Below are 24546 nucleotides of genomic sequence, written 5' to 3' on the forward strand. Positions count from 1 at the left end.
CATCTTTTTCAAGGATTATGTCTGAGAAAAAAGTCCTTTTTGAATTAGACAAAGCTTTTCATAGCTATATTACAGTGATGAATCTCCTACCAAGTTTCAGTGCATTTGTGAAATTAAATTTGTTTCCTTGCATTAGAGTCTCTAATTCATCTTGCTTTTTAGCCATACTTTATTTATGTTCCTTTAGATAGCTGAAAACATGGGTCTTAGAGGCTTGCCTCTTTCTTTTAGAATCTGTCTCCTGTGAATTTTGGGGTTTCTCTATCTCTTCTCTCTATCTTAAAAGTATTGAAACATAGATTTAAAGTAGTTTCATGACACACTCAGTTGGTTTCTCTACTTTGCAGATTTGGTCTAGAGCAGTGGTTCTCAACCTTTCTAATGCCGTGACCCCGCAATACAGTTCCTCATGTTGCAGTGACCCCAAACCAAAAAATTATTTTGGTGGCTACTTCAAAACTGTAATTTTGCTACAGTTATGATTCGGAATGTAAATACCTGATATGCATTTATGTATTCTCATTGCTACAAATTGAGAGGTTGAGAACCGCTGGTCTAGAGTCATAAGTGAGTAACAACAACCTTGAACCAATAGGTACATTAATGCATTAAAAAAATTTAACTAGTGTACTCTATGCAAATGTAGTATTACAGAGTTTTAGAGGTCCCTAAATAACACACTCAAAATGATCCTTTGAATTAGCGGAGCCTGCAAGTGAAGATTTATGTATAGTTCAGCACCTATGGAAGTGATAACCCTCAAGTCTGATTAATTGCTGCTTGGATGATATGGAATTAGATTAATCAAATAGAATCAAGATCAGTAACAATAAGGTACTAGAGGTGATAGTTTTGAAACAATTCTATTTCAAACTCTTTTGTCTGAACAGCTATACATAGCTATTATTTGGTTGATCTAAAATGAGATAACTGTAAGCAGAATCCTAATTTTAAAGATTCACTGAAATACAGTTAAATCATCTACTATTTTGAATAACTGAAGAAGGAGCAACAGTCTGACCAGTCTGGAATTTGTCAATGAGAAATGGAGTAAGATCTTTTTTAGTATTTTGTCTAGGTTGGGTTTTCTTTAATATAAGACTAAATCAAAGTGGTTTCAGTTCTGTAAGTAATGATTTAAGATGACAAGAGAAGGAATACGTGTATTCCTTTGGTTTTATATATATAAACTATATATATACATATAAACTACATATACACACGTATGTTACAAGGTTATATAAAAACAGGCAATCATAGTCACTTACACCTCCACCCCATGCTTCCTTTTTTTCAACCCTTATCTTCCATATTAGAATCAATACTAAGTATCGATTCCAAAGCAGAAGGATGGTAAATACTAGGCAATTGAAGTCAAGTGACTTGCCTCAGTTTACACAACTAGGCACTATCTGAAGCAGGATTTGAACCCAGGATCTTCTTTTTCCAGGCCTACTTAACATCCATTGAGCCACCTAGCTGCCCCTAGGCTCCTTTATAATACCCCTTCCCCATGTTCTTCCACCTCCTTTTCCACCTATATTATTAAAAACTATGTGCTAAATGACTACAATTACATGACACCATGCTGGGTACTATAAAAGTTAGTACTCTACAAAAAAAAAAAAGGATGCTTCCATCCTTTAAATAACAACAGCCAACAATGTTTTTGAAAATCAACTATTCTCTTAACATTATTCAGTGTCAGCTATGAGCAAGGAAGCATTAGGCTAGGTACTGGGCATACAAAAACAAAAAAGACATAGTTCCAGTCATCAATTGATTGTTGCACAGTATGTACAAAAATTTCTAAGAAGACACGTATGCATAGATATCTCTACACACAAATATATGTGTATACACATGTACACATATGCACATATTATCTGCATATGCATATACACATGGCTACACATATTGTTATGTTGTGTGTTTGCATATACATATATGTACTTGTGTATATTCACAAACACAGACTCCCATGCACTTAAGTCTTTTTAGTAATTCCTACATACACTGTATAAACTCAGTGACTTGCCTGCAATTACACAGCTATGAAGTGGTCAGGCTTCTGACTATAGACTGAGTATACTTTTTGTTAAACAACAGTGCTTCTCACAACTGCTATACAATATACTACTATTACAATCAAAATTGGCTAATTATTTCTTAATTATTTTCTAGGTCGGATAAACAGGGGTGGAACTGACGAAAATATTAGCTTCATTGAAGAAGATAAGAGTAAGGATAAGAAAACAGGACGTGAGAAGAGTGAAGATGAAGCAAAAGAGGTAAATGGAGATCAATAATCCTACTAGTTTATTCTTTAAAGTTTAGTTTGACCTAAACTTTACTAAAAGTGATCTGCCATAGCAAAGATCTTCCTAAAAACCTTACAAAGGAATGTGTGAATAAAACAAATGTTAATAAGCATTTGTTGTTTGGGTATCTGCAGATGGAATAGGTATTGCCTAATAATTAAAATAGATCTCTAATACATAGTATGTGACAGAAAATATAGGATATTCCTATAGGAAATTGAATAGCATTCCCAAGAAATCAGAGTGGAAGTCTAAACTTTGTCATTGTCATTTTGGTAGTATCAGGAAATCTACACATCAAGAAATATTAAACTACTGTTACCTGAAATTTTATGAATAGAGATCCATTCCTTTGGGTCTTGAAGACTTTTTAATATTCAAGAGTCTCTGGTAAATATATAGCTATCTTGCTGAATGATTAAAAACTCATCCAAAAGCATTCAGCTACTAAAGATTTCTAAGGCTGTCCCATAGGATAGACCTCAAAAAATAATTATTTCAAGAAGTGTAGGGGGTGGGGAGCAAGGTGGGGTACATTCAGATGAACTTAATAAGGATAAGCTATTCAGCCTTGAAAGAAACCTAGTAAACAAAGAGCCAAGCACATCCCACCACTGATATGCCACTGCACACAACACACCTCAATAAGTCACCTTCTTCCTAAAAAAAAAATTACAATATTAAGAACTGAAATAAATACTCTATGGCTTACAAAGGACTTTCCCCACAAGAAGTAGTAACAAATTTAGAAATACTACAGAAAGTTTACTTGAAGGGAAAACCAAGGAAAGGACTTAGACATAGATGAATTAAAAAGGGACTTAGCTACTGGAACTGGGGTACATGGGCAGGTCTTGCTTATCAAGAATAATATCAGCATTTGGTTTGGGTTTTAAAAGATTACTCTATTTCAAAAATGTGGAAATAGGTCTTGAGTGATAATATATGTATAACCTGGGGGAATTGCTTGTCAACTCCAGGAGTGGGGAGGGAACAGGGGAGGGAGACAGCAAGAATCATGTCATCATAGGGGGGGAAATGAAAAAATAAAACCTTAAAAAAATTAAAATAAGTTTTTTATTGAAAAAAATAAAATAAAATGTACAGTAAAAAAAAAGAATAATATCCCCATATTACAGATGAACAGACTCAGAGAAGTTAAGTTCTAAGTTTATAGACCTGAAATTAAAATTCAAATTACATAACTGGCAGTGTTTTGACAGCTGGTTTGAAACTTGACCTTGAAGTATGTCTGAGAATTGGTACTTTGTACTTTATGCTTGAATTATGAAGGTTGCTGATTTAATTCGATTGAACCTAGGTCAAGATTAAGATATCTGAACTCTAGACAACATCAAGCACAAAATGTCATTAGAGAGAATAGATTTGTTTTACAGAAAATACATTGACTATAAGAATAAAAATATTTTGTTTGTTTAAGGATGTGATATAAATAAAAAAGAGAAGGGGAAAGAAGAAGGAAATGGAGATCAGTTCTTTATATAATTAACTGGAAGAGTAGGGAGATAGATTTCATATCATTATGACTAGGGTTAGAAGATCTTTCTTGACTGCTATCACCTATCCCCACCTCCTTATGCACACTCCTTTGTTTATATTCATAAATACAGTCTTTCACCCCACCCCTGTCACTACCCTTAGTTTCTATCTAAAGCGTATGATTTTATTTGAACAAGGACTTCAAAGAATGAAGCCCAAACCTCTCTGTTAAAAAATATTACACAAAATTTATTTGCAAGAATCCAAGGAAGATCTTAGATTTGGAAAAACAATACAGGAACCCAATTATTGAAACTAGGGCACATGACCAGGGCTTGCTTTTCAGAAATAAGGCAAGAGCCCGGTTACTAGAAATAACAGTGGTCAGAGATGGAATGGCCAAAAGGCTAACCTGTTGCCATACCGAGAGCCATGCTTCTAGAGATCATTGTTTCCCCACTGCTTGGGGCTGGGCTGGTCACTAAATGTATGGTGAGGAGTGGGGAAATGTGACTAGGATAAATATTCCTCTAGAACACCAAGTTAAAGAGGCAGAATTTTATCTTCTAGGTATTGGTGAGCTGGTGAAAGTTTTGAACAGAGTCACACCATCAATTAATATTGTTGAAATAAAACTTGATCCATTTATATTAATTGGAGAAATACTATAATGTAGAAGAATGAGTGATTAATTCTAAAGGGCAGATCTGGCCTTGAATTCCACTTCAGACTCTAGCTGGGTGAACATGAGCAAGTTATTTCACATTTCAATTTTTTTTTCAGTAAGTTGGGAATAATACTACTTCTACTATCTACTTCACATAATTGCAGTGAGGAAAGAGCTCTGCAAACCTTAGTACTATATGAATGGGAGTTATTATTATATCCAGGTTCACTTAATGCATTGCTAATTTGACTAACCTAGTATGTAATGGTATTACCTCTCCAAGTCCAACTCTACAATGTGTAAAATACATGAGAATGTGCTCTGAAAAAAAGTAATATGTGCAATACAAGCAAGAAGTATATTTTTTCACATGTAGACGGACCATGGATGTATATTGATATGTTAGATAACTCCAATTCTCCATAACAACTATCTTGACAATTCTTAATAGCATTAAGTAGAATATATTCAAAGGTTGTTAGGGCTATTTCAATTCTCTTATCTTTGTTGTGAATCAAGAGTCATGGAAAAACTTTTTATCTTGGCATAATGTCTTTTAGTTCATCATCGTCAGGAGTTTTTCAAAGTCCTTTAGTCACATTGCATTTTTTTCTTCTTCTTGAATTGGTGTGCAGTTTTGTTTTGGTGTATGATTTGAGCTCACAGACTCAGGATCATTGGAAAAACCTACCATGTTGATGTTTTGGGGTGAAAAATACGTTTAGATTTAAAGTTACCTTTTTACTGGGGATAAAGTATTGTCATAAAAGAGTTCACTGGTCCTTGGGAGGAATTGTCTAGTCTAAAACTTGAACTTTTTTTCCCCCTAAGGTTGTTATTAAGCATACATATGTAGAGGACAACTCTTTTAGACAAGCACGTCCTGAAGGCATGCCACCATTTCAAGGGGTGAGTCCTCAGTTATCATACCTTATCAACCATTACATTTATCTTTTCTAGTTCATTTATATACATATTTTATGCATATAAAGTAAAAATAGCACTTAGCATAGTGCGTGGCACATAGTAGGCACTTAAATGTTTATTGATTTATTATTTGATTATTTATATTGCTTGCTTATTGATTCAAAATATATAACTGATAAAAACTGTTATATGCTAATTAAAAATAAAGCAAGCATTATTTATCGACTTTCTATTTTTTTAATTAAAATATATATTACACAATGTGAGTTCTTTATTGATGGAATATTTTATTTGTTCTTTTTGGTAATGATTTCTTTGTTGGCATTACCAAAGTGCCTGCAACAACATTAAAATAGTGTTATTTTCACAAAACTTGTTTTGGCACCCTCCTTTACAATTGCTAGATGAATTTAAGCCTCATCAGATAACCCAGGATATGGTGATATATTTTAAGTGCAGGTTAAATAGAGCACATTAATTACTTGGGACACCATGACTTGTGTCAGATGCCATATAACTTTACATTTACCTTTATGAAATTTTTAAGGATATCCAAAAGCCTATTTTGCATTTTGGTGTCATCTTATGTTTCTATTACAGTATAGGTTATTTTATGTTTATAGGACTTATTTATGGTATCAGTTACTATCTAATCAAACACAGGTGATATTTTTAATTGAATTTACTTTTAAAACCCTACAATGGAAACTTTATGTTGAAAAAAGGATATGATTTTAGGCATGATGGATTGATTCATCAAATACATACATATGAGGTGATTTTTTTCACCCCTGGGAGCTAAAGAAAATTAAAGTGAAAATGTCATTTTCTGTCTTTTAAAATATTTCTTAAAAGCAGTATTTTTTCTTAATTATGCTTTAATTTCATTGAGAAGAATGTACTTAGAGGAAATTAGGCAATGAGGAAATGTTTTATAAATTTCATGAAATGCTCCAAAATGTTTTAATGGTTTTAATCTGTTGTTTTTGTTTTGTTTTTAATATTTCAGTGCCAGAAACCCATGATTAGTAGGGAAAGGTTTGAGCCTTTTTTAAGGAATATCCATGATATTCCAGTTGAAGCTGAAGGTGATGAAAGGATTCAACATGTGCCTATTTGTACAGTTGTTAAAAAGGATTCAACAAATGCAGAGATTATAGAGCATGAAGATCAAGACCCTCCTTATCCACCAGTGTTATCAAGCTTAACAGTAAATTCAGAACATGCTTCCTGGGAGTCCAATCCTGACATCTTTACAATAAAATCTCTAGATACTGAAGAGGAGTTAGAAAGAGGACTATCAAAGTTTTCTATGGAAAGTATGAGTGAAGAAACAGCCTTTAGTATAGATATAGATTTGATTGGGAAAGGACAAGATAACCTCCTTTCAGAACTATTAGATCTTAAACCAAGTCTGGAAAAATTACAGAAAACAATGGTTCTAAAATCAATTTTAAATGATGACTTGAATGACCTTTCAGAAGAATTATTTGCACAACCAACATTCATCATGGAGATTGAGGTACAAAAGAAAACCCAGACTTTTCTGGCTGATGACACATCATTAGAGAACTCGGATACCGATATATGTGACAGTGCTCAAAATGAACAGATTGACCTTTCAGGAATGAAAATTTCAGATTCAAAATCTTCAAAAATTGACATTACGAATATTCAGAGTGAACAGATTGAGGTTTTAGGAAAGATAAGTACAAGCTCAAAGTTTTCCAAACATGATGTCAAGATAGTGCAGAGTGAACAGATTGAGCTTTCAAGAAAACCAACTTCAATTCCAAAATTTTCCCAAAATGAACTCAAGATAGTGCAGAGTGAACAGATTGAGCTTTCAAGAAAGCCAACTTCAACTCCAAAATTTTCCCAAAATGAGCTCAAGATAGTGCAGAGTGAACAGATTGAGCTTTCAAGAAAGCCAACTTCAACTCCAAAATTTTCCCAAAATGAACTCAAGATTGTTCAGAGTGAACAGATTGAGCTTTCAGGAAAGCCTAGTTTGAGTCCAAAATTTTCCCAAAATGAGCTCAAGCTTGTGCAGAGCGAACAGATTGAACTTTTAGGAAAGATAAGTTCAAGTCCAAAGTTTTCCCAAAATGAACTCAAGCTTGTTCCAAGTGGACAGATTGAACTTTTAGGAAAGCCTAGTATGAGTCCAAAGTTTTCCCAAAATGAACTCAAGCTTGTGCAGAGTGGACAGATTGAACTTTCAGGAAAACCTAGTATGAGTCCAAAGTTTTCCCAAAATGAACTCAAGCTTGCACAGAGTGGACAGATTGAACTTTTAGGAAAGCCTAGTATGAGTCCAAAGTTTTCCCAAAATGAACTCAAGCTTGCGCAGAGTGGACAGATTGAACTTTCAGGAAAGCCAAGTTCAAGTCCAAAAGTTTCCCAATATGACCTCAAGAGTGTGCATAGTGAACAGATTGAGCTTTCAGGAAAGCCAAGTTCAAGTCCAAAAGTTTCCCAATATGACCTCAAGAGTGTGCATAGTGAACAGATTGAGCTTTCAGGAAAGCCAAGTTCAAGTCCAAGAGTTTCCCAATATGACCTCAAGATTGTGCAGAGTGAACAGATTGAGCTTTCAGGAAAGCCAAGTTCAAGTCCAAAAGTTTCCCAATATGACCTCAAGAGTGTGCATAGTGAACAGATTGAGCTGTCAGGAAAGCCAAGTTCAAGTCCAAGAGTTTCCCAATATGACCTCAAGATTGTGCAGAGTGAACAGATTGAGCTTTCAGGAAAGCCAAGTTCAAGTCCAAGAGTTTCCCAATATGACCTCAAGATTGTGCAGAGTGAACAGATTGAGCTTTTAGAAAAGCCAAGTTCAAGTCCGAGAGTTTCCCAATATGACCTCAAGATTGTGCAGAATGAACAGATTGAGCTTTCAGAAAAGCAAAGTCCAAGTCCAAAAGTTTCCAAAAGTGACATCAGGAGTGTGCATAGTGAACAGATTGAGCTTTCAGGAAAGCTAAGTCCAAGTCCAGAAGTTTCCCAATATGACCTCAAGAGTGTGCAGAGTGAAGAGACCGAGCTGTCAGGAAAGCTAAGTCCAAGTCCAAAACTTTCCAAAAGTGACGTCAGGAGTGTGCATAGTGAAGAGATTGAGCTGTCAGGAAAGCTAAGTCCAAGTCCAAAACTTTCCAAAAGTGACGTCAGGAGTGTGCATAGTGAAGAGATTGAGCTTTCAGGAGAGCTCAGTTCAAGTCCAAAACTTTCCCAATATGACCTCAAGAGTGTGCAGAGTGAAGAGACCGAACTGTCAGGAAAGCTAAGTCCAAGTCCAAAAGTTTCCAAAAGTGACGTCAGGAGTGTGCATAGTGAAGAGATTGAGCTGTCAGGAAAGCTAAGTCCAAGTCCAAAAGTTTCCAAAAGTGACGTCAAGAGTGTGCATAGTGAACAGATTGAGCTGTCAGGAAAGCTCAGTCCAAGTCCAAAAGTTTCCCAATATGACCTCAAGAGTGTGCAGAGTGAAGAGACCGAGCTGTCAGGAAAGCTAAGTCCAAGTCCAAAAGTTTCCAAAAGTGACCTCAAGAGTGTGCATAGTGAACAGATTGAGCTTTCAGGAAAGCCAAGTCCAAAAGTTTCCAAAAGTGACGTCAAGAGTGTGCATAGTGAACATATTGAGCTTTCAGGAAAGCTCAGTCCAAGTCCAAAAGTTTCCCAATATGACCTCAAGAGTGTGCATAGTGAACAGATTGAGCTTTCAGGAAAGCTAAGTCCAAGTCCAAAAGTTTCCAAAAGTGATGTCAAGAGTGTGCATAGTGAACATATTGAGCTTTTAGGAAAGCTAAGTCCAAGTCCAAAAGTTTCCCAATATGACCTCAAGAGTGTGCAGAGTGAACAAATTGAGCTGTCAGAAAAGATAAGTTCAACTTCCAAATCTTCCAAACACGAGCCCAAGATTGTGCAGAGTGGACAGATTGAACTTTCAAGAAAGCCAAGTTTAAGTTCCAGATCTTCCAAACATGAACTCAAGATTGTGCAGAGCGAACGGGTTGAACTTTCAGGAAAGCCAAGTTTAAGTTCCAGATCTTCCAAACATGAACTCAAGATTGTGCAGAGTGAACAAATGAAAGAGCTTTCAGGAAAGCCAAGTTCAAGTTCCAAATCTTCCAAACATGAACTCAAGATTGTGCACAGTGAACAAATGAAAGAGCTTTCAGGAAAGCCAAGTTCAAGTTCCAAATCTTCCAAACATGACCTTAAGATTGTTCAGAGTGAACAGCTGAAAGAGCTGTCGGGAAAGCCAAGTTCAAGATCTTCCAAAAATGCCATCAAGATTGTACAGAGTGAACAGTTGAATGAGCTTTCAGGAAAGCCAAGTTTAAGTTCCAGATCTTCCAAACATGAACTCAAGATTGTGCACAGTGAACAAATGAAAGAGCTTTCAGGAAAGCCAAGTTCAAGTTCCAAATCTTCCAAACATGAACTCAAGATTGTGCACAGTGAACAGATTGAACTTTCAGGAAAACTAAGTCCAAGTCCAAAATCTGTTTCAAAAGAAGCAATGAATATAGAAATACTTTCAGAAAGTCAAGTAGTAGGATTAACTGAGGAAGTGGAAGAATGTCATATTTCTGAGACATTTGAAGAGCCTGAAGAACAGCCAAGTATAGTAGAGGGAGATTTGTCAAGTAGAAGGAAACATAGTTTCAAAAAGAAGCATCCTGAAGAATGTTCTCAGAAGAGTTCAGAAGGGGCAATACAGAGTCTATCTTCAGAAAAATCTGAAAGACCAGAGGATATGGAGCATGTAGAACCAATTTCCCCTGAGCCAGTCACAGAACTGGACTTACAGCATTCACTCACAGTTTGGAATGGTAATTTAGCTTCAACAAGTCAAGAATCGCATGAAAGTAAACATTTAGAAGTAGATATAGCAAAATCAAAATCTTACGTGAGGCACATATTTTTACAAGCATTTCCTTCAGATTCAGGTTTAGATTCTAACATAGTCAGTGTGATAGAGTTAGATAAAGATCACTATCAGGGTTCATGGGTAGAAACAGACATTGGTTCTCCTGATGAAAGATCCCCAGGGATAGAAGAGTTCCCACGGGATAAAAATGATTCACTTTTGATGAAGAAATTAGATGGAGAAAAGAGTGAAAAAAAAGATCTCAGTTCTGTTTTGGACAATACAAGTACTTACATCATGCATAAACTTAGTGAGTCAGATAGAACATCCATAAAATCTTTTGTAAGCAATGTCTATAGCAATTTTCCCACAGAGAATATTACTGAACTACACTTAACAAAAGAAGCAGAGGTAGAAAAAGAAAAGCAAGTCAATTTTGTTGCACATGATAAAGAACATCATGAGGAAATACATGCTAAAACAATACAAATCCTTGATAAATCTGATGATATCAATGTAAAATCTGTTGCACGCCCCAAGCATACCAGTTTCAAAGAGTGTCTATCAGGATCAGAAGCAGAACTTCTGACTGCTGATTTAAACAAACACATCCAGGATTTTCTTTTAGAAAGACTTTCAGGATCAGAAAAAATCTCTAAGGAGGAGTTACCAAAAATCTTTGAGAACCTGTATTTGATATATGATAAAATAGGAATACCAACTTCTTTCAAGGCTGAAATATCTGGCAAAGATTATCCAGGAAGTTTTTCAGAAACTTCTGCCAAAAGCACATCTGCAAATCAAACTTCATTTGATGATGGCAATTTGCAAATAAGGTTAAGAGATCTTATAAGTGAAATTCTTCAACAATATCTATTAAGAAGTAAATATTCAGAAAGAGAGTCTGAGCAAAGAGACCAAAACCTGCCTCCATACAAAATTAGAACCATCCCATTTTCACATGAAGTGAAACGAGATTTTTCAGAAGGGAGTTTATCTGGAGAGAGTGATATAAGAAGTCTTTCAAATCAATCCATACAAGACCTTTTATCAGTTGTCTCCGAAACTGAACTAGTACATCTCAAATCTGATTTAAGCAAACGTATTCAAAGTCTTTTCATAGAAAGACTTTCAAATATGGGACTAATCACAGAAAAGGAGTTCCGTGCTCTCAATGAAAACCTGTCTTTGATTAATTCTAGCGACAGACCATTAAAATTTTTAAGCTCAGATCTGAAAGGACTAAGTCAAATTCTGGGAAAATCTTCAGAAAAGCCATGTTACAAAACTCTTTCAAGAAATGTGTCAGAAGAGGTTATTGATGAAAGGTTTTCAAATGCAGAACTAGCCAGAAAGTTGGAGAGGGAATATTTTGCTCTTCATAGTTATAAAAGAAAGCCATCATTTGTAAGAGAAGAGGAAAAGCAATACACAAGAGAAAGAGTTGGAAAGCAAGGAGGAAAAAACTCAAAAAAAAGTAGCCAAGAGTTCCTATTTAACAATTCAACAGAAAGAATAACAAAACTAGTGTTTAGAAGGGAACAAAAAGACCACAATTTTATGCAACTGCCACAAGTAGAAAAAACTGGTTTTGAAGAGGAGATCCAAGACCTACATGGCTGGTATAATAAACCAAAAATAACCCATTCAAAAGCTACTGTGAAAATCAAGCCCCTGGACAGAAAAGACCACGTTAACATATATAAAGTGACTGTAAAGGAAAGATCTGAACCAATCATCATTCCATCTGACGAGAATTCTGAAATACAATCAGAACTTAAAGAATATTTTTATAAATCCAAGTTACCTTCATCAAGTAACTCATTTTATTTAAATTCAGATAATGAGGAAGAATCAAAGCTGAAAGACCAATGTTATGGGAAGTCCAAAGAGAACAGCAAAAAGAAGCCACTATTAACAGTTGCACAATTCCAGAAAGAGTTACAAGCTGTTTATGTTAAGCCAAAAGAAGCTACTATTGAAAGATGTGTATCACCACCACCCACTGATTATAGTAGTAGAATTGTGGAAATTAACACTTCAAAGCCATCTCTCTTCCCAGAAGTCCTAAAAACAGAAAGCTCAAGGCCTAAATTTCGGCGAGAAAGAGAGTATGTTGAGAAACAAAAAAGGCCCCTTTACAGGACAGCTAAGATATTAGCAGCCTCACAACCTGCCACAAGACTGCTTCTAAAAAAATCTCCACAAAGGACACTGCTATTTCCTTGGTCTGGAAAAAGAAATATACATGTAATAATGCTTTTCTTGATCTTTTTTTTCCTTCCATTTTTGGTAAAGGCCAGTAAATATTTGAGTTTTGTTCTCTCCCCAGGAGTGGGGGAATGTATGTATATGTGTGTGTGCATCCTGATTGTTTCAAAATGTAGTAAACTGACTGGCCTCCCAAATCACATCTTTCTTCTGAAAATCAAACATCATATTATTTAACTAAAATAAAATCACAAAATGTCCTTCAAAGCAGTACCAATATAAGGTCTTTAATGCTTGGTGGTTTCGGTCTGTAAGCGATAGCTGGGATCTGTTGCCCCATATTAGTTAGCTGCACTTTAATAATCGTTTTGTGGATTATCAACTGCAAATTTATAAAAGTCCAGTCTGAATTTTTCCCTCCCCCCATCATGATCCTGGGCTATCTTTAGCTGAAATTTATTTCATCTCTGTATTCCCATTATGTAACCCAGTGCTGTGCAGAATAGACATTTAATAAATGCTTGCTTAACTGCTCAGGAATGGCCATTTTTAATATTAATAGAGCCATCTTTCATGGATATAGTATTTTATAATTTTCAAAACACTTTTCCATTATCATTATTCGTTCCTCCCCAGCACCTCCTTGGGGAGTCAAGACATGTTTATCAAATCATTTACAGATGAGGTACCTGAAACTTCAATTGATTAATTTTAACCCAAGGCCACCTAGCTCTACTCAGTGTTAGACTTGGGGCTAGCCCAGTGTTCTGTCCACCACACTGCATATCATCTAGTCCACTAGCATTTATCAAGAGCCTGTTAAGTATTAAATCTGATGTAGAAAGTCAACTATTTGGATGAGTAATGTCTATTTTCTGTGTTACATGTAAATGATTCCCTTGAAGGAGAAATAGGACTGATTTTGGAATATCGTTTGTGCAATATGCTTTAGGTTTAGATAGCAGGTTTAATTCTTTACAATACAAGAAGTTCTTCACACAATTATTTCATCTCTTACCTTGTGTATCTTCCCATAGAAAAGATGTAACAAATGATGCTTAGGTTCCCAGGCCTACAAAGGCCTACTTCATCCAGAAGGTAGAATGGTAGTAAGAACGAGTTCTGGGTTTTGTTTTCAGGCCAGGAGAGTCAGTCACAAAGTATTAGAGCTTAAACTGGACAGAAAACAACCCCCTATATAATCTCAAATGATAGGTAGAGGGGGAATGGGAAAGTGGAGAGAGGAAGACCTTTTCCCAATTTCTGTGATTTAGTATTGTGTACATATGTGATGTCTATGTTTTTTGGTACAGAGGAAAACTAAAGATCCTTCTTTAGTACATAGTAAGGGAGAATAGTGAGTAGAGAAGCAGCCTTGAGTCAAGGAAGGTCAAATCTCCTGTCTCTTACACACACTGATGTGTGACGCTGGGTAAGTCAACAACCTCTCAGGAGTCTAGGCAACTCTCTAAGATTACAGCTAGATTGGAGTCAATAACCAATCCCACAAAGGGATTGTATATATTCGAATTTGGACTATTTGAAGTTACAATTGTGTAAAACATGATCACTGGTTTCAGTCCAATGGAAATATCCTGTACAAATCTGAATAATGCATCCACTTCATTTGCATTAATTGGGACCTAGCTGTTTAAGTTGCAAAGAAGGCAACTTGTACTGGGAGAGCATTTCCTCACCAGGGAGCCAGCGACTCATATCAATGAAATCACAAGTCCAATTCCTTTCCCTAAAGAAGCTGCCAAATCCCTTAAAGGTCTGAGTATTATCAAGAAATAGAAAGCATAATATTACTCCATTTTAAGTAGTTAAGAATCTTGTTGAGTACCTTAGGGTTTAGAAAACAGTGGGATTTGAAGGGTTTTTAACCAGATGTTGTAGAAAGGCACTGAGAAACATGCCTGTAATGTACAGAGAGTTTTAGGCAACATCTTTCCCACTGAAGCATGGCATAATTCAATTTGTGTCTTTAAAATTAATGGCACACACAACTGACTGTTAAAAGGACTTTTAGTTAGATGACTAGCTGGCTTCACTCATCAGTTCTTTAACATTCTGACATCCCCCACCTCCCACGGGTAACAAATAGCACAGTGTACTGGGAACTTGGACATGACGGAGCACCCCGTAGACTCCAGCCAGGCCATGAGGTTTCCTATGTCCACAGCTCTGAACTTTGAAGTGGTGCTACGTTTATTACCTACTTAAAAAGCCGTGCTCTAATAATAAACTAATTCACTGTCATAGCATATACTCTGTATGTGTAAAAAGGGAATTCTTTTCATAAATGTCAGAAAATTTTATGCATAATTGAAAATGTTCTAAAAGTTACAAAGTATGCAGTGTTATATCATACACTGTATATAAGCAGGCCCCAATTTACAATTGGGATGTGTTTTGAACGTTTGTATAATGGTTGTTTGGAAGTTGGAATGCATTTTCTCAGAGGAGAAAAATGGGATTATTTGGTAAAGTTTTTGTAAGTGACTCTTAGAAACCAAGTCCAAGCCATAAAAGCTCATTAATCCATAATCAAGGTGAACTATACCACTAAAAATGTGGAGTTTCTAGGAACGGGTTCATCTAGAGGGAGGAGAAAAGAAAGAAGAAGTTTCATCTTTTTTGTCTGCAGAACTCCACAGTCAATATGTAAAGATAGGCAAAGCAATTCTCTACTTCATAGTAACTCTCTCCCCAAAATGGTGGTGCTTTAAGACCACCCAAATCACTCATATTCCCACTGCCACCCTGATATGCATATCTGATTGCACCAGTGTCAGACAAGGAGTGTGTAGTTCATCCTGGCTTTGTTATGCTATATAGGTCCTTCAATTTGCAGCCCCAATTTCTCCATCTATAAAATGAGATTATTGAACTAAGAACATGGGGTCATAGATTTAAAGCTGGAAGAAACCTTAGTACATATTTTACAGATGAGAAAACTGAGGCCCTTTGAATTGAAGTGACTTACCCAAGGTTATAAAATTACTCGGCTCCCTATTCCCATTCTCCCAAATCTCCACCCCCCAAAAGTCCCATTTCCTCTGTCTCAGCTGTTGGGGGGGGGGGAATGCAAAACTGTGTGTATATGCTCAACTCCCTCAAGGAATAAAGAGGATGTTCATTAAGCCAAATAAATCTTTAATTAGTGTAATTTTAGGTGATATAAAAATGAAAATGAGATAGAGAGGCCCTAGGTAGGCAGATTGGTCATGCCTGGTTAATTGAGTCTCCAGGGGCATTTATCATTAAGCTGTTGTTGTTGGGGTTTTTTTTTAATATAGTATTTCATCCATTCTCCCACCCTTGAACCAATAGATTTTTTGAAAGCTTCAAATGAACAACCATAGCTAGAGGAGCAGAGATTCAGAGAGGTGGGGATTAGAGAAGCAGTAAAACTTTTTTTTTTTTCTGCATAGGCTTATTTGTACATTAGGTATCCATAAATTCAGAACTGCCTATCTAGCTATGTGCTGCTATTCTAAGTAGAAGCTATATTCCTTTTAACTTTAAAAACATAAAACTTAATTAATCTACTCTGTTTTTATTTTTACTATTTAGGACTCTTCGGAAAATAAAAAAGAAGAATTACATTTGACCTCATATAAGCATCTTGAAAAGGCAAAAGCCAGAGCAAGGTTTGATTTGGGAAGAAGCCCTGATGATAAACAATACTGTAAAAACTTTTCAAGACCAAATACTGCTCCAGAGTTTAACAAACGATTGAAAGAAAGCTTGGGGAAATTTGCAAATCCACGATTGGTTTCAGCAGGCTTATTTCAAGTTCCAAACGTAGGTCTAGAAGAATATAATCAGAGAAAAGATCTAAAAGATCTTGAAAAATGTTCAATCATTTGCGATATTCTGCAGTTGTTAAACAGTTCATATGTGAAACGCAAGTATGAGGATGATTAAGTACATCACGAATCTCCTACTAATGAAATATGTTTAGGCTAGTCCTCTTATTTAGCAGCTCACTACAAAATTTCATCTTGTTAGAGTCATTGTTTTCACTGAAATACAAAATAAACATTTATGATGCATATAGAAGTATTCTTATTTATGAGACTATGAGGGAACAAATCTGGATCTACGTCCAGACTATTGGATGTAGGTAAAGATGACTATTTACAGGATGGTTTTACAATTTGTTTTTAACTGTTTGACATTGATTATCCAGATGTAGACCCATATATCAGCCTTCAATTGCTGACCAGTTATCATTTAGTGGAGGAAATGCTTTAGCTAAGTAATTAAGTGCATGTCAGCTGGTCTGGGACTGGCCTTGAACTTGATTTTCAGTCTTCTTCCATAATACCTTTCATTCATCTCCTGGGCTCTGGGCAGCAACTGATAGGGTGTACTATGACAAGCTTATCTGACACCATGCTGGGGCAAAAGGCAACCTTCAGCAGACAGTGTTCAAAAACATATATGTATGTATTGCCTAATAATTTATATATAACTGCTTGCCATTTGGGGGAAGGGAGGGAGAGAAAGACGGTGAGAATTTGGATCACAAAATGTCAGAAAATAAATGTTTTAAATTGCCTCTACATGTAATGGGGGGGGGGGGGGGGGAGAATATAATAAAATATTACTAGAGGGGAAAAAAAAGCCTATCCTTATGCACCAGTACCAGATAGCTGACTATTCTTCAAACAATTACTTCCCAAATATTAGAAGTTTCTCTGAACTAGTTTTGATTTTCTGGAACTTGGTAGATAGCTATTTTAAAATAAGATCCTTATATGACTTCTACCTTTAAAAAGCATTGGAATAGTCCCTTAGTGGAGACAGCTCATTCATGATTTTGTTGTATTTCAAATGACCCTATTGATTTAATGCTGCTCTTGGGTGTGCACAAAGAAACACACGGCAAATGTTTTCTTATTATTCCTTCAGTATGAATGGATTCATCAGAAAACCCATTTCCTAATACTAAATCATCCCTACATGCCTAGCATAAATCCAGGTTGGTCATAATGTCTAATCTTTGTGACTTTTTGTGGTAGTTTCCTGGCTAATATTTTCGTTAGGATTTTTGCATCTATATTCATTAATGAAATTGGCCTTTAAATTTATTCCTGTTTTTGCTCTTCCTGGTATAAGTATCAGCACCATATATGTTTCATAAAAAGAGTTTTGCAAGACTTCTTCATAAATTGTTCTAAATAATTTAATTTTGGAATTAGAGGATCTTTAAATATTTGATAAAATTCACTTGTAAATCCATCTGGTCATGAAGCTTTTTTTCTTAGGAAGTTCATTTATATATAGCCTGTTCAATTTCTTTTTTCTGAAACAGGTTTATTTAGATATTTTATTTCCTCTTCTGTTAGTCTAGGCAATCCATATTTTTGTAAGTATTCTTCCATGTTGCTTAAATTGTTAAATTTGGTAGCATGTAATTGAACAGTATAACTGTGAATAATTGCTTTGATCATGGGTGGGCAGAACCAATATAATTAAAAGGACAATCCTACCTAAACTAATCTACTTTTTCAATGTCGTCCCAATTAAATTATGGAAAAACTTATTGAACTAGAAAAAATAATAAAATTCTTTTAGAGCAAAAGGTCTAGAATATCAAAGGAATTAATGGAAAGAAAACACAAAGGAAGGAAATCTAGCAGTACCAGATTTTAAATTGTACTATAAATCAGTAATTATCAAAACTGTCTAATACTGGCTAAGAAATAGAACACTAGATCAATGTGATAGAGTTAATAATATTAATTGGGTCTCATCCAAAGAATTGATTGATGGCTCAAACTGACCCCATTCCAAGGAAACAAGCTTTATTGTAAGAGATTATGGTAACAGAGTAGCTAGGATAGTAAGTATTTGAGATAAGGTGGGGTGCTAAGTAAAGGAGGGAGAGAGTAACAGGTAAGAGTAAAAGAATAAGAATTAAGATGTGGGTAGAGGTTCTCTGGAAGACTTTTTATCTTGAAGAAAGGGCTCATTTGTTTGGGTAGTTGTTGTCCTGTGTCTCCAGGGTACTGCTGTCACTTTAGCCATGGTCCAATTTGGTCTGTATGGCTTTATCCATGGTTCACTACCCACTTGGGGGAGGAGCGAGCAAACTGTAGTGTAAATGTGATGCTAATGATATGTTAAATGAAGGGCAACTTTAGGTCAAGTTTTGCTCCTTTCTGCACAGACTCTAAGGAAGGCAGTGAGTATGAAAATTGAGCATTGTTTGAACCTAGTCCTGTGTGACTGGGGAACTGAACCACCATATTTGCTGTTCAGAGATCTCCAACCAAGGACCTGAGTTATTTCTAAAGACTGATGTGAGTTTTCTCATAATTGTGAATCTAAACAACTCATATATCTTATCCCAAAGTAGCCCCATTCTAATCAACTAGTTGTTTCTATGTTTTTGATTGTGTACAGCTACTTGGCAGGGTTTGGGGCACTTTTCAGCCAACATCAAGTGAACACAACAAATAATTGTAAAAGATTATAGTAACCCTGTGTTCAACCAAAGTTTTAGGGATAAGAATTCACTATTTGGCAAAATGTTGTGAAAACTGAAAAGAAGTCTAGCAGAAAATAGAGACCAATATCTCACACTATTTACCAAAATAAAATCAAAATGACACATGAACTATGCTTGAAATTAGAACAGGGAATATATTCCCTATTCGATTTATGAATATTTTTGAATAAACAAGAAACAGAAAGCATTATGAGATATAAAATGGATAATTTTGAATACATTAAATTAAAAACCTTTTGTGCAAATAAAATTAACGTAGCCAAGATTCAAAAGAAATCAGAAAATTGGAAGGGGGGAATTTATAATACAGTTCCTCTGACATATATCTAAAACAGAGAATTGGTCAAATTTGTAAGAAAAGGAGTCATTTCCCAATTGATAAATGACTTAAACATAGGAACAGATAGTTTTGAGATAAAGAAATCAAAGATATAAAGATATATATGTATGTATATGTGTATATATGTAAAATACATACATATAACTGTGAAAAGTGCTCTAATTCATTATTGACTAGAGAAATGCAAATCAGAATAACTCATATGTCAGCTCACACCTATAAGATTGACTAAATTATAAAAGTGCAAAATGACAAAGCTTGGAGGGATGTGGGAAAATGGGAACACTAATACACTGCTGGTGGAATGGTGAACTGATCCAACCATTCTAGAGAGGAATCTGGAATTAAGCCCAAAGAGTTGTAAGACTGTGTATACCTTTTGACTCAGCTATACCACTATTAGGTTTGTTTCTTAAGGTGATCAGGGAAAAAAGGAAAAGAACCTGTATATTCTAAACTATTTACAGCAGCTCTTTTTTGTAGTGGCAAAGAACTGGAACCTGAGGGGCTGTCCATCAATTGGGAAATGACTAAGTTATGGCATATGATTGTGATGGAATATTATTGTACTATACATAATGGAGCAGATTAATTTTTTTAAACATGGAAAGACATGAAATTATGAAGTGAAATAAGAATGTGAACATTACATATAGCAACAGAAAAATTTCTCAAATAGTGACCTGTAAAACTCCAGCTCTAGAGAAAGAATTTATTAAAGCGAAACAAGCAAGATGTAGTGTTATATATACAGATATCTTTTTGTAAAATGCCTTCTCTAAGACAGTGAGGGGAGAGGGCAGGGAGTTACCTGGGGATTTCAAAGTAACAAATTTTTTTTTAAAGAAAAGAAAATCCATTTCCATAGATAGTATGGAAAGTTGTTTCATCAAGTTTTCCATTCATATTCAGAGATAAGAAATGTATATACATCTACAATTCCTGGCTTCTCATTTAGTATGGATGCACCCTGCATTAACACAAATCACAAACATTCTGTATTAGTCTTCCCAAAATGCAGAAACTAAAAAAAAAAAAAAAATTAGCCTTCCATTAAATTGACAGAAGCTAGGCTAGTTCTTCCTTGGACAACAATCATTGATGCTCTAAATTTTAAAAATTAATATTCAATAGTCCAAGTATTATATTTAATATTAATATTTAACTTGGAGCAAAGGAAAAGTAAAATTCTAGAGAAACCAAGAGAGCTCACCAGTCTTCCATGTGGAAAAGGGAGCGAGAGAGAGGAGCCACCTCCACTATATACAAACAATGCACGTACATGAAAGGGAAAAGGGAATTTTGGGACAAGAAAAGAATGCTGGGAGGTGAAGTCCAAAGAATACAAAATTTCCACTTATACATTCCCCCTATGATCCTTTGGGAGACCAGTCTCCCCAATGGATCATGGAAACATAATCAACTTGAAACTTTAACTAAAGGTATATACAAATATCACAGTTTTTAAAGGGAAATTACAATAATTTGGTGATAAGAGGAAAATAAAAGAGAAAATGAACAAAACCAATATTAGGTAGATTGACAAAAAGACAATTGGAGGCAGTCCTATTTGCATAAGAATGTACATTCAAAACAAATACATTGAATCCCCGCCAAAGTTCACATTCGCCATATCTCAAAGTTCACTCTGGATCTTCTGGGGCAGTGTGTGGTCTCTGCAGGCATCTTTGTGGTACTTTCTCTAAAAGGTTCCCCTTCTGGATTCTGGGAGGTAACCTCTTGTCCTAAATTAGGCTCAAATTCAAATCAAAGTTCACAACAATAATATAGTTCCCCCTGAGCAGGATAACACATTTCCCCTTGAGGAGGAGACAGGGATACACATAGGAATCACACAGTGATACATGGTCAAGTCATAAGATATATGAATCAATTATCAAAAACATCAAAGAAGCCAAAGAAATTTAAAAACCTTTCAGTGAAATATGGAATATAAAGGACTTGAAAAATTCTGAGAAGGAAAAAGTTTCACAAATCACAACAGTTTCTTATAGTGATCCATATCCCATAAGCCTGCAATGACAATCACTAACCCAATTTAGCAGTCTGGACTACAGTAAGTTGTCACATGAATGAAATTGGAAAAAAGAGACTAGATCTCAAAACAAATGGGAAATAGCATTTTGTGGTTTGACCCTTCACTTTCAGGGATAATGGAGCCAGAACAATCGATGTTATGTACTTGATATAGAGTGTGGTAAAAGGAAGTCCTGCATTTAACACATGTTAAACAGCTGCAACCTTAAGTCTCACACATGATCAAGTCATTGTGCTTTTATTTTTATTTTTATTTTTTTGCGCAAAATGTCATCCTGTAGGATTGGTTTGGTTTCTTTTACCTTTTGTGCTCATTTGGCGCTTTGCAGGTTAACTTCTGTGCTCCTTTAGGGTACATTTCTCTTTGGATTAAACATATCATCGAGCAAAAGTCTCATAATATTTAAATAAATAGTGATGAGTTGCCAAAGTCCAAAACTTTTTGGGTACACATTTATGTGCTAGGCAAATGGACATCTTAGGTTATATTATTGTGAAAATCAAAACAGTTAAAAAACCTTTTCAATACTGGTGACATGTGCTTCAAAGGCAAAAAAAAATGAGAGAAAAACAAATACTGTATGGCACATGTAGGAAGAAAACAAAAATATTTAAAATGTGTATATTTCACAATTACAGAGGTAAAGTATAGAGGCTACTTTAAAAAAAAAAAAAAGATTCATTTCCTCTTTGACTTGCCATGACCTGCAGGGTAAGTGCAAATGAAGCCTATAAAACAATGTGAGTGCAAATGATGTAGATAAATCAATAATACATTCAAGAAAATACCAAAAAAAATTAGAAAAGGTACAAAATATTACAGAAAGGCACATCAAGTCAATATAGGTCACTAATACAAATTTTCTTTTTTGAGGTAGTACGTGTTGCCCTACAAGGGTAATTTGTTCAAGTACAAGGATGAACCAAATAAAATGCAACAAAATAGTACAAATCCAGCCATAAAGAAGTCATCACAATCAATAGTCAAATACAATCAATATAGGCAATTATTCATCAATAGAAGATACTCGTTTTACATGGCTACAATGAATCCATGAGTCCCTCTCCCTAATTTTAATGGCTGTTGGTGTAGTTAATAGGATGTGGGTTCAGTTAACCCAATACATTTGAAATTATGTACACACTATCACCTGGGTTTAAATCATGAAGCAAGAAGTCTATGGGGCCTGACTGAACAGCAGCTCCAGAGTCATGGAGTTCTTGCAATTTTGTTTGTAATTGTATGGTCTATGTGGTAATGTTTGTATCCCCTCCTAACAATGAGGTATAGGCAGAGGTAAATGGTTGTGCCTGAATAGGTGGATGTCCAAACAGCATCTCAAATGGTGAAATGTGTAAATCACCTCTGGGTCTGCTTCTGAGATAAAATAGGGCCAGAGGTAGGATAGCAGACCATTTTAAATGAGTCTCTATGTACAATTTGCCAATCATAGTTTTAAGTTCTTCATTCATTCTTTCAACTTGACTGGAGCTCTGGGGATGATATGGCATATGAAATTTAGGAGTTATCCCCAAACGTGAATAAATTTGCATTAAGACCAAATCAGTAAAATGAGTTCCTTTATCTAAATATGTGCTGGCAGGCCAAAACAAGGAATTATTTTGTTCAAAAGCACTTTGGCAACAAAAGACACTATGGCATGAGCAGTAGGAAACATTTCAGACCACCTGGTCAGTTGATCGACTATGACCAGACAAAATTTATACTCTCTAGCTTTTGGCATAGAGATACAATCAATTTGTAAATGCTCAAATGGTGTGTAAGCAAGAGGATGTCCACCAAAGACTTTTCCACAAAAGGCATGTTGATTAAAGGCCTGACAGGTAGGATAAGCTGTACGTACTTTGGAGGCAATTGTAGTTATTCCAGGTGCTATCCATAATCTTTTAACAGAGTCCAGAATGCCTTGGGTGCTGAAATGACCATGTTTATGGATGGAGTGACAAATTTGGTTATAAAAACTTCTAGGGAGTAGGGATTTGCCTTCTGATGATACCTATACTCTATTAATCTGTTTTGCTTTGAATTTTTGCTTTCATTTCCCCACTTATCATTATATGAAAGGGATAGATCCAAATCATCAGTAATAGTTAGTGGCAAAATTAATTCAGGTCCCCCTAAGGCTGCTAGTTTTGCTGTGATATCTGCTTGATTATTTCCCCTGGAGACAGGGTCAGTGCCACCTGTGGGTACAGAGCAGTGAACAACAGCTATGGCTTCGGGGAGCTGGATAGCAGGAAGGAGGTCAGTAATAAGGTTTGCATTGGCAATACATTTTCCAGCTGATGTTAAGAATCTCCTATGAAACCATAGCACATTGACAGCATGGCATATGCCAAATGCATAATGGGAGTCTGTGTAAATTGTGACTTTTTTATCCTTTGCAATGATACAGGCATGTTTCAAATCTGTGAGTTCTGCACCTTGTGCACTTACATTTGAGGGTAAGGAAGCTGACCACAGAGTATCAACTTCAGTAACTACCACAGCTCCTGTATAGCACATACCATCCCTCATAAATGAAGAACCATTTGTAAATAATATTAAATCCGAATTATCCAAAGGGGTGTCCAGTAAATCATTACAAGGTTTATCAGCAGTGGACACTAAAGATGTACAATTGTGTAAAGATTATCCAGAAGGTGGCAAATCAGGGAGCAAGGTTGTAGGATTAAGAACTCCAGTGCATTTTAGAATGATATGTTCATTATTTAATAGGGTTATCTCATATCTTGTAATCCTTTGATCAGTAAATGCCTGTGTCCTGTGAATTTTAAAACTATTCCACCCTAATCAGACCATTCTTTAGAAGATGTGATTTAGCTATTTCCTGATCAGTAACAATGGAGATACTTGGAATAACATAATCAGGTTGGAAACTACATTTCTCCTCCCTTCTTAGTTTAACAAGATTTTGATGGTCTGCCTCAAACTCAAGATTTAATTATCTAAGGAATAGCCTTCAACAGACATGTGCAGAAAAAAGGACAGACCTCTGGGCTATCGTAAGTCAAGCTAAGTCCTCATTGGTACAGATGAGACACAGAAAAGTGATGTAAAAATGTCCATATAAGGCACAGCACTTCCTGTCCCTTCCTCTTTCC

General features: G+C 35.6%; 1 protein-coding gene across 8 annotated transcripts in view; it reads left to right on the forward strand.

The window, feature by feature from the left end:
- Window positions 1–16564, forward strand: part of C2CD6 (C2 calcium dependent domain containing 6) — a 108016-nt gene extending 91452 nt beyond the window's left edge. For all 8 annotated transcript variants that reach the window (XM_007501630.3, XM_007501624.3, XM_056807161.1 and 5 more), the window contains 4 exons: window positions 2185–2291; window positions 5320–5397; window positions 6425–12535; window positions 16076–16564. In XM_007501630.3, coding sequence (XP_007501692.2) covers window positions 2185–2291; window positions 5320–5397; window positions 6425–12535; window positions 16076–16429 — 6650 coding nt within the window. In that variant the 3' untranslated portion in view covers window positions 16430–16564. The remainder of the gene's footprint in view (window positions 1–2184; window positions 2292–5319; window positions 5398–6424; window positions 12536–16075) is intronic.
- Window positions 16565–24546: the final 7982 nt, after the last annotated feature.

Source organism: Monodelphis domestica, chromosome 8 (assembly GCF_027887165.1).
Source record: "Monodelphis domestica isolate mMonDom1 chromosome 8, mMonDom1.pri, whole genome shotgun sequence".
Lineage (NCBI taxonomy): Eukaryota > Metazoa > Chordata > Mammalia > Didelphimorphia > Didelphidae > Monodelphis > Monodelphis domestica.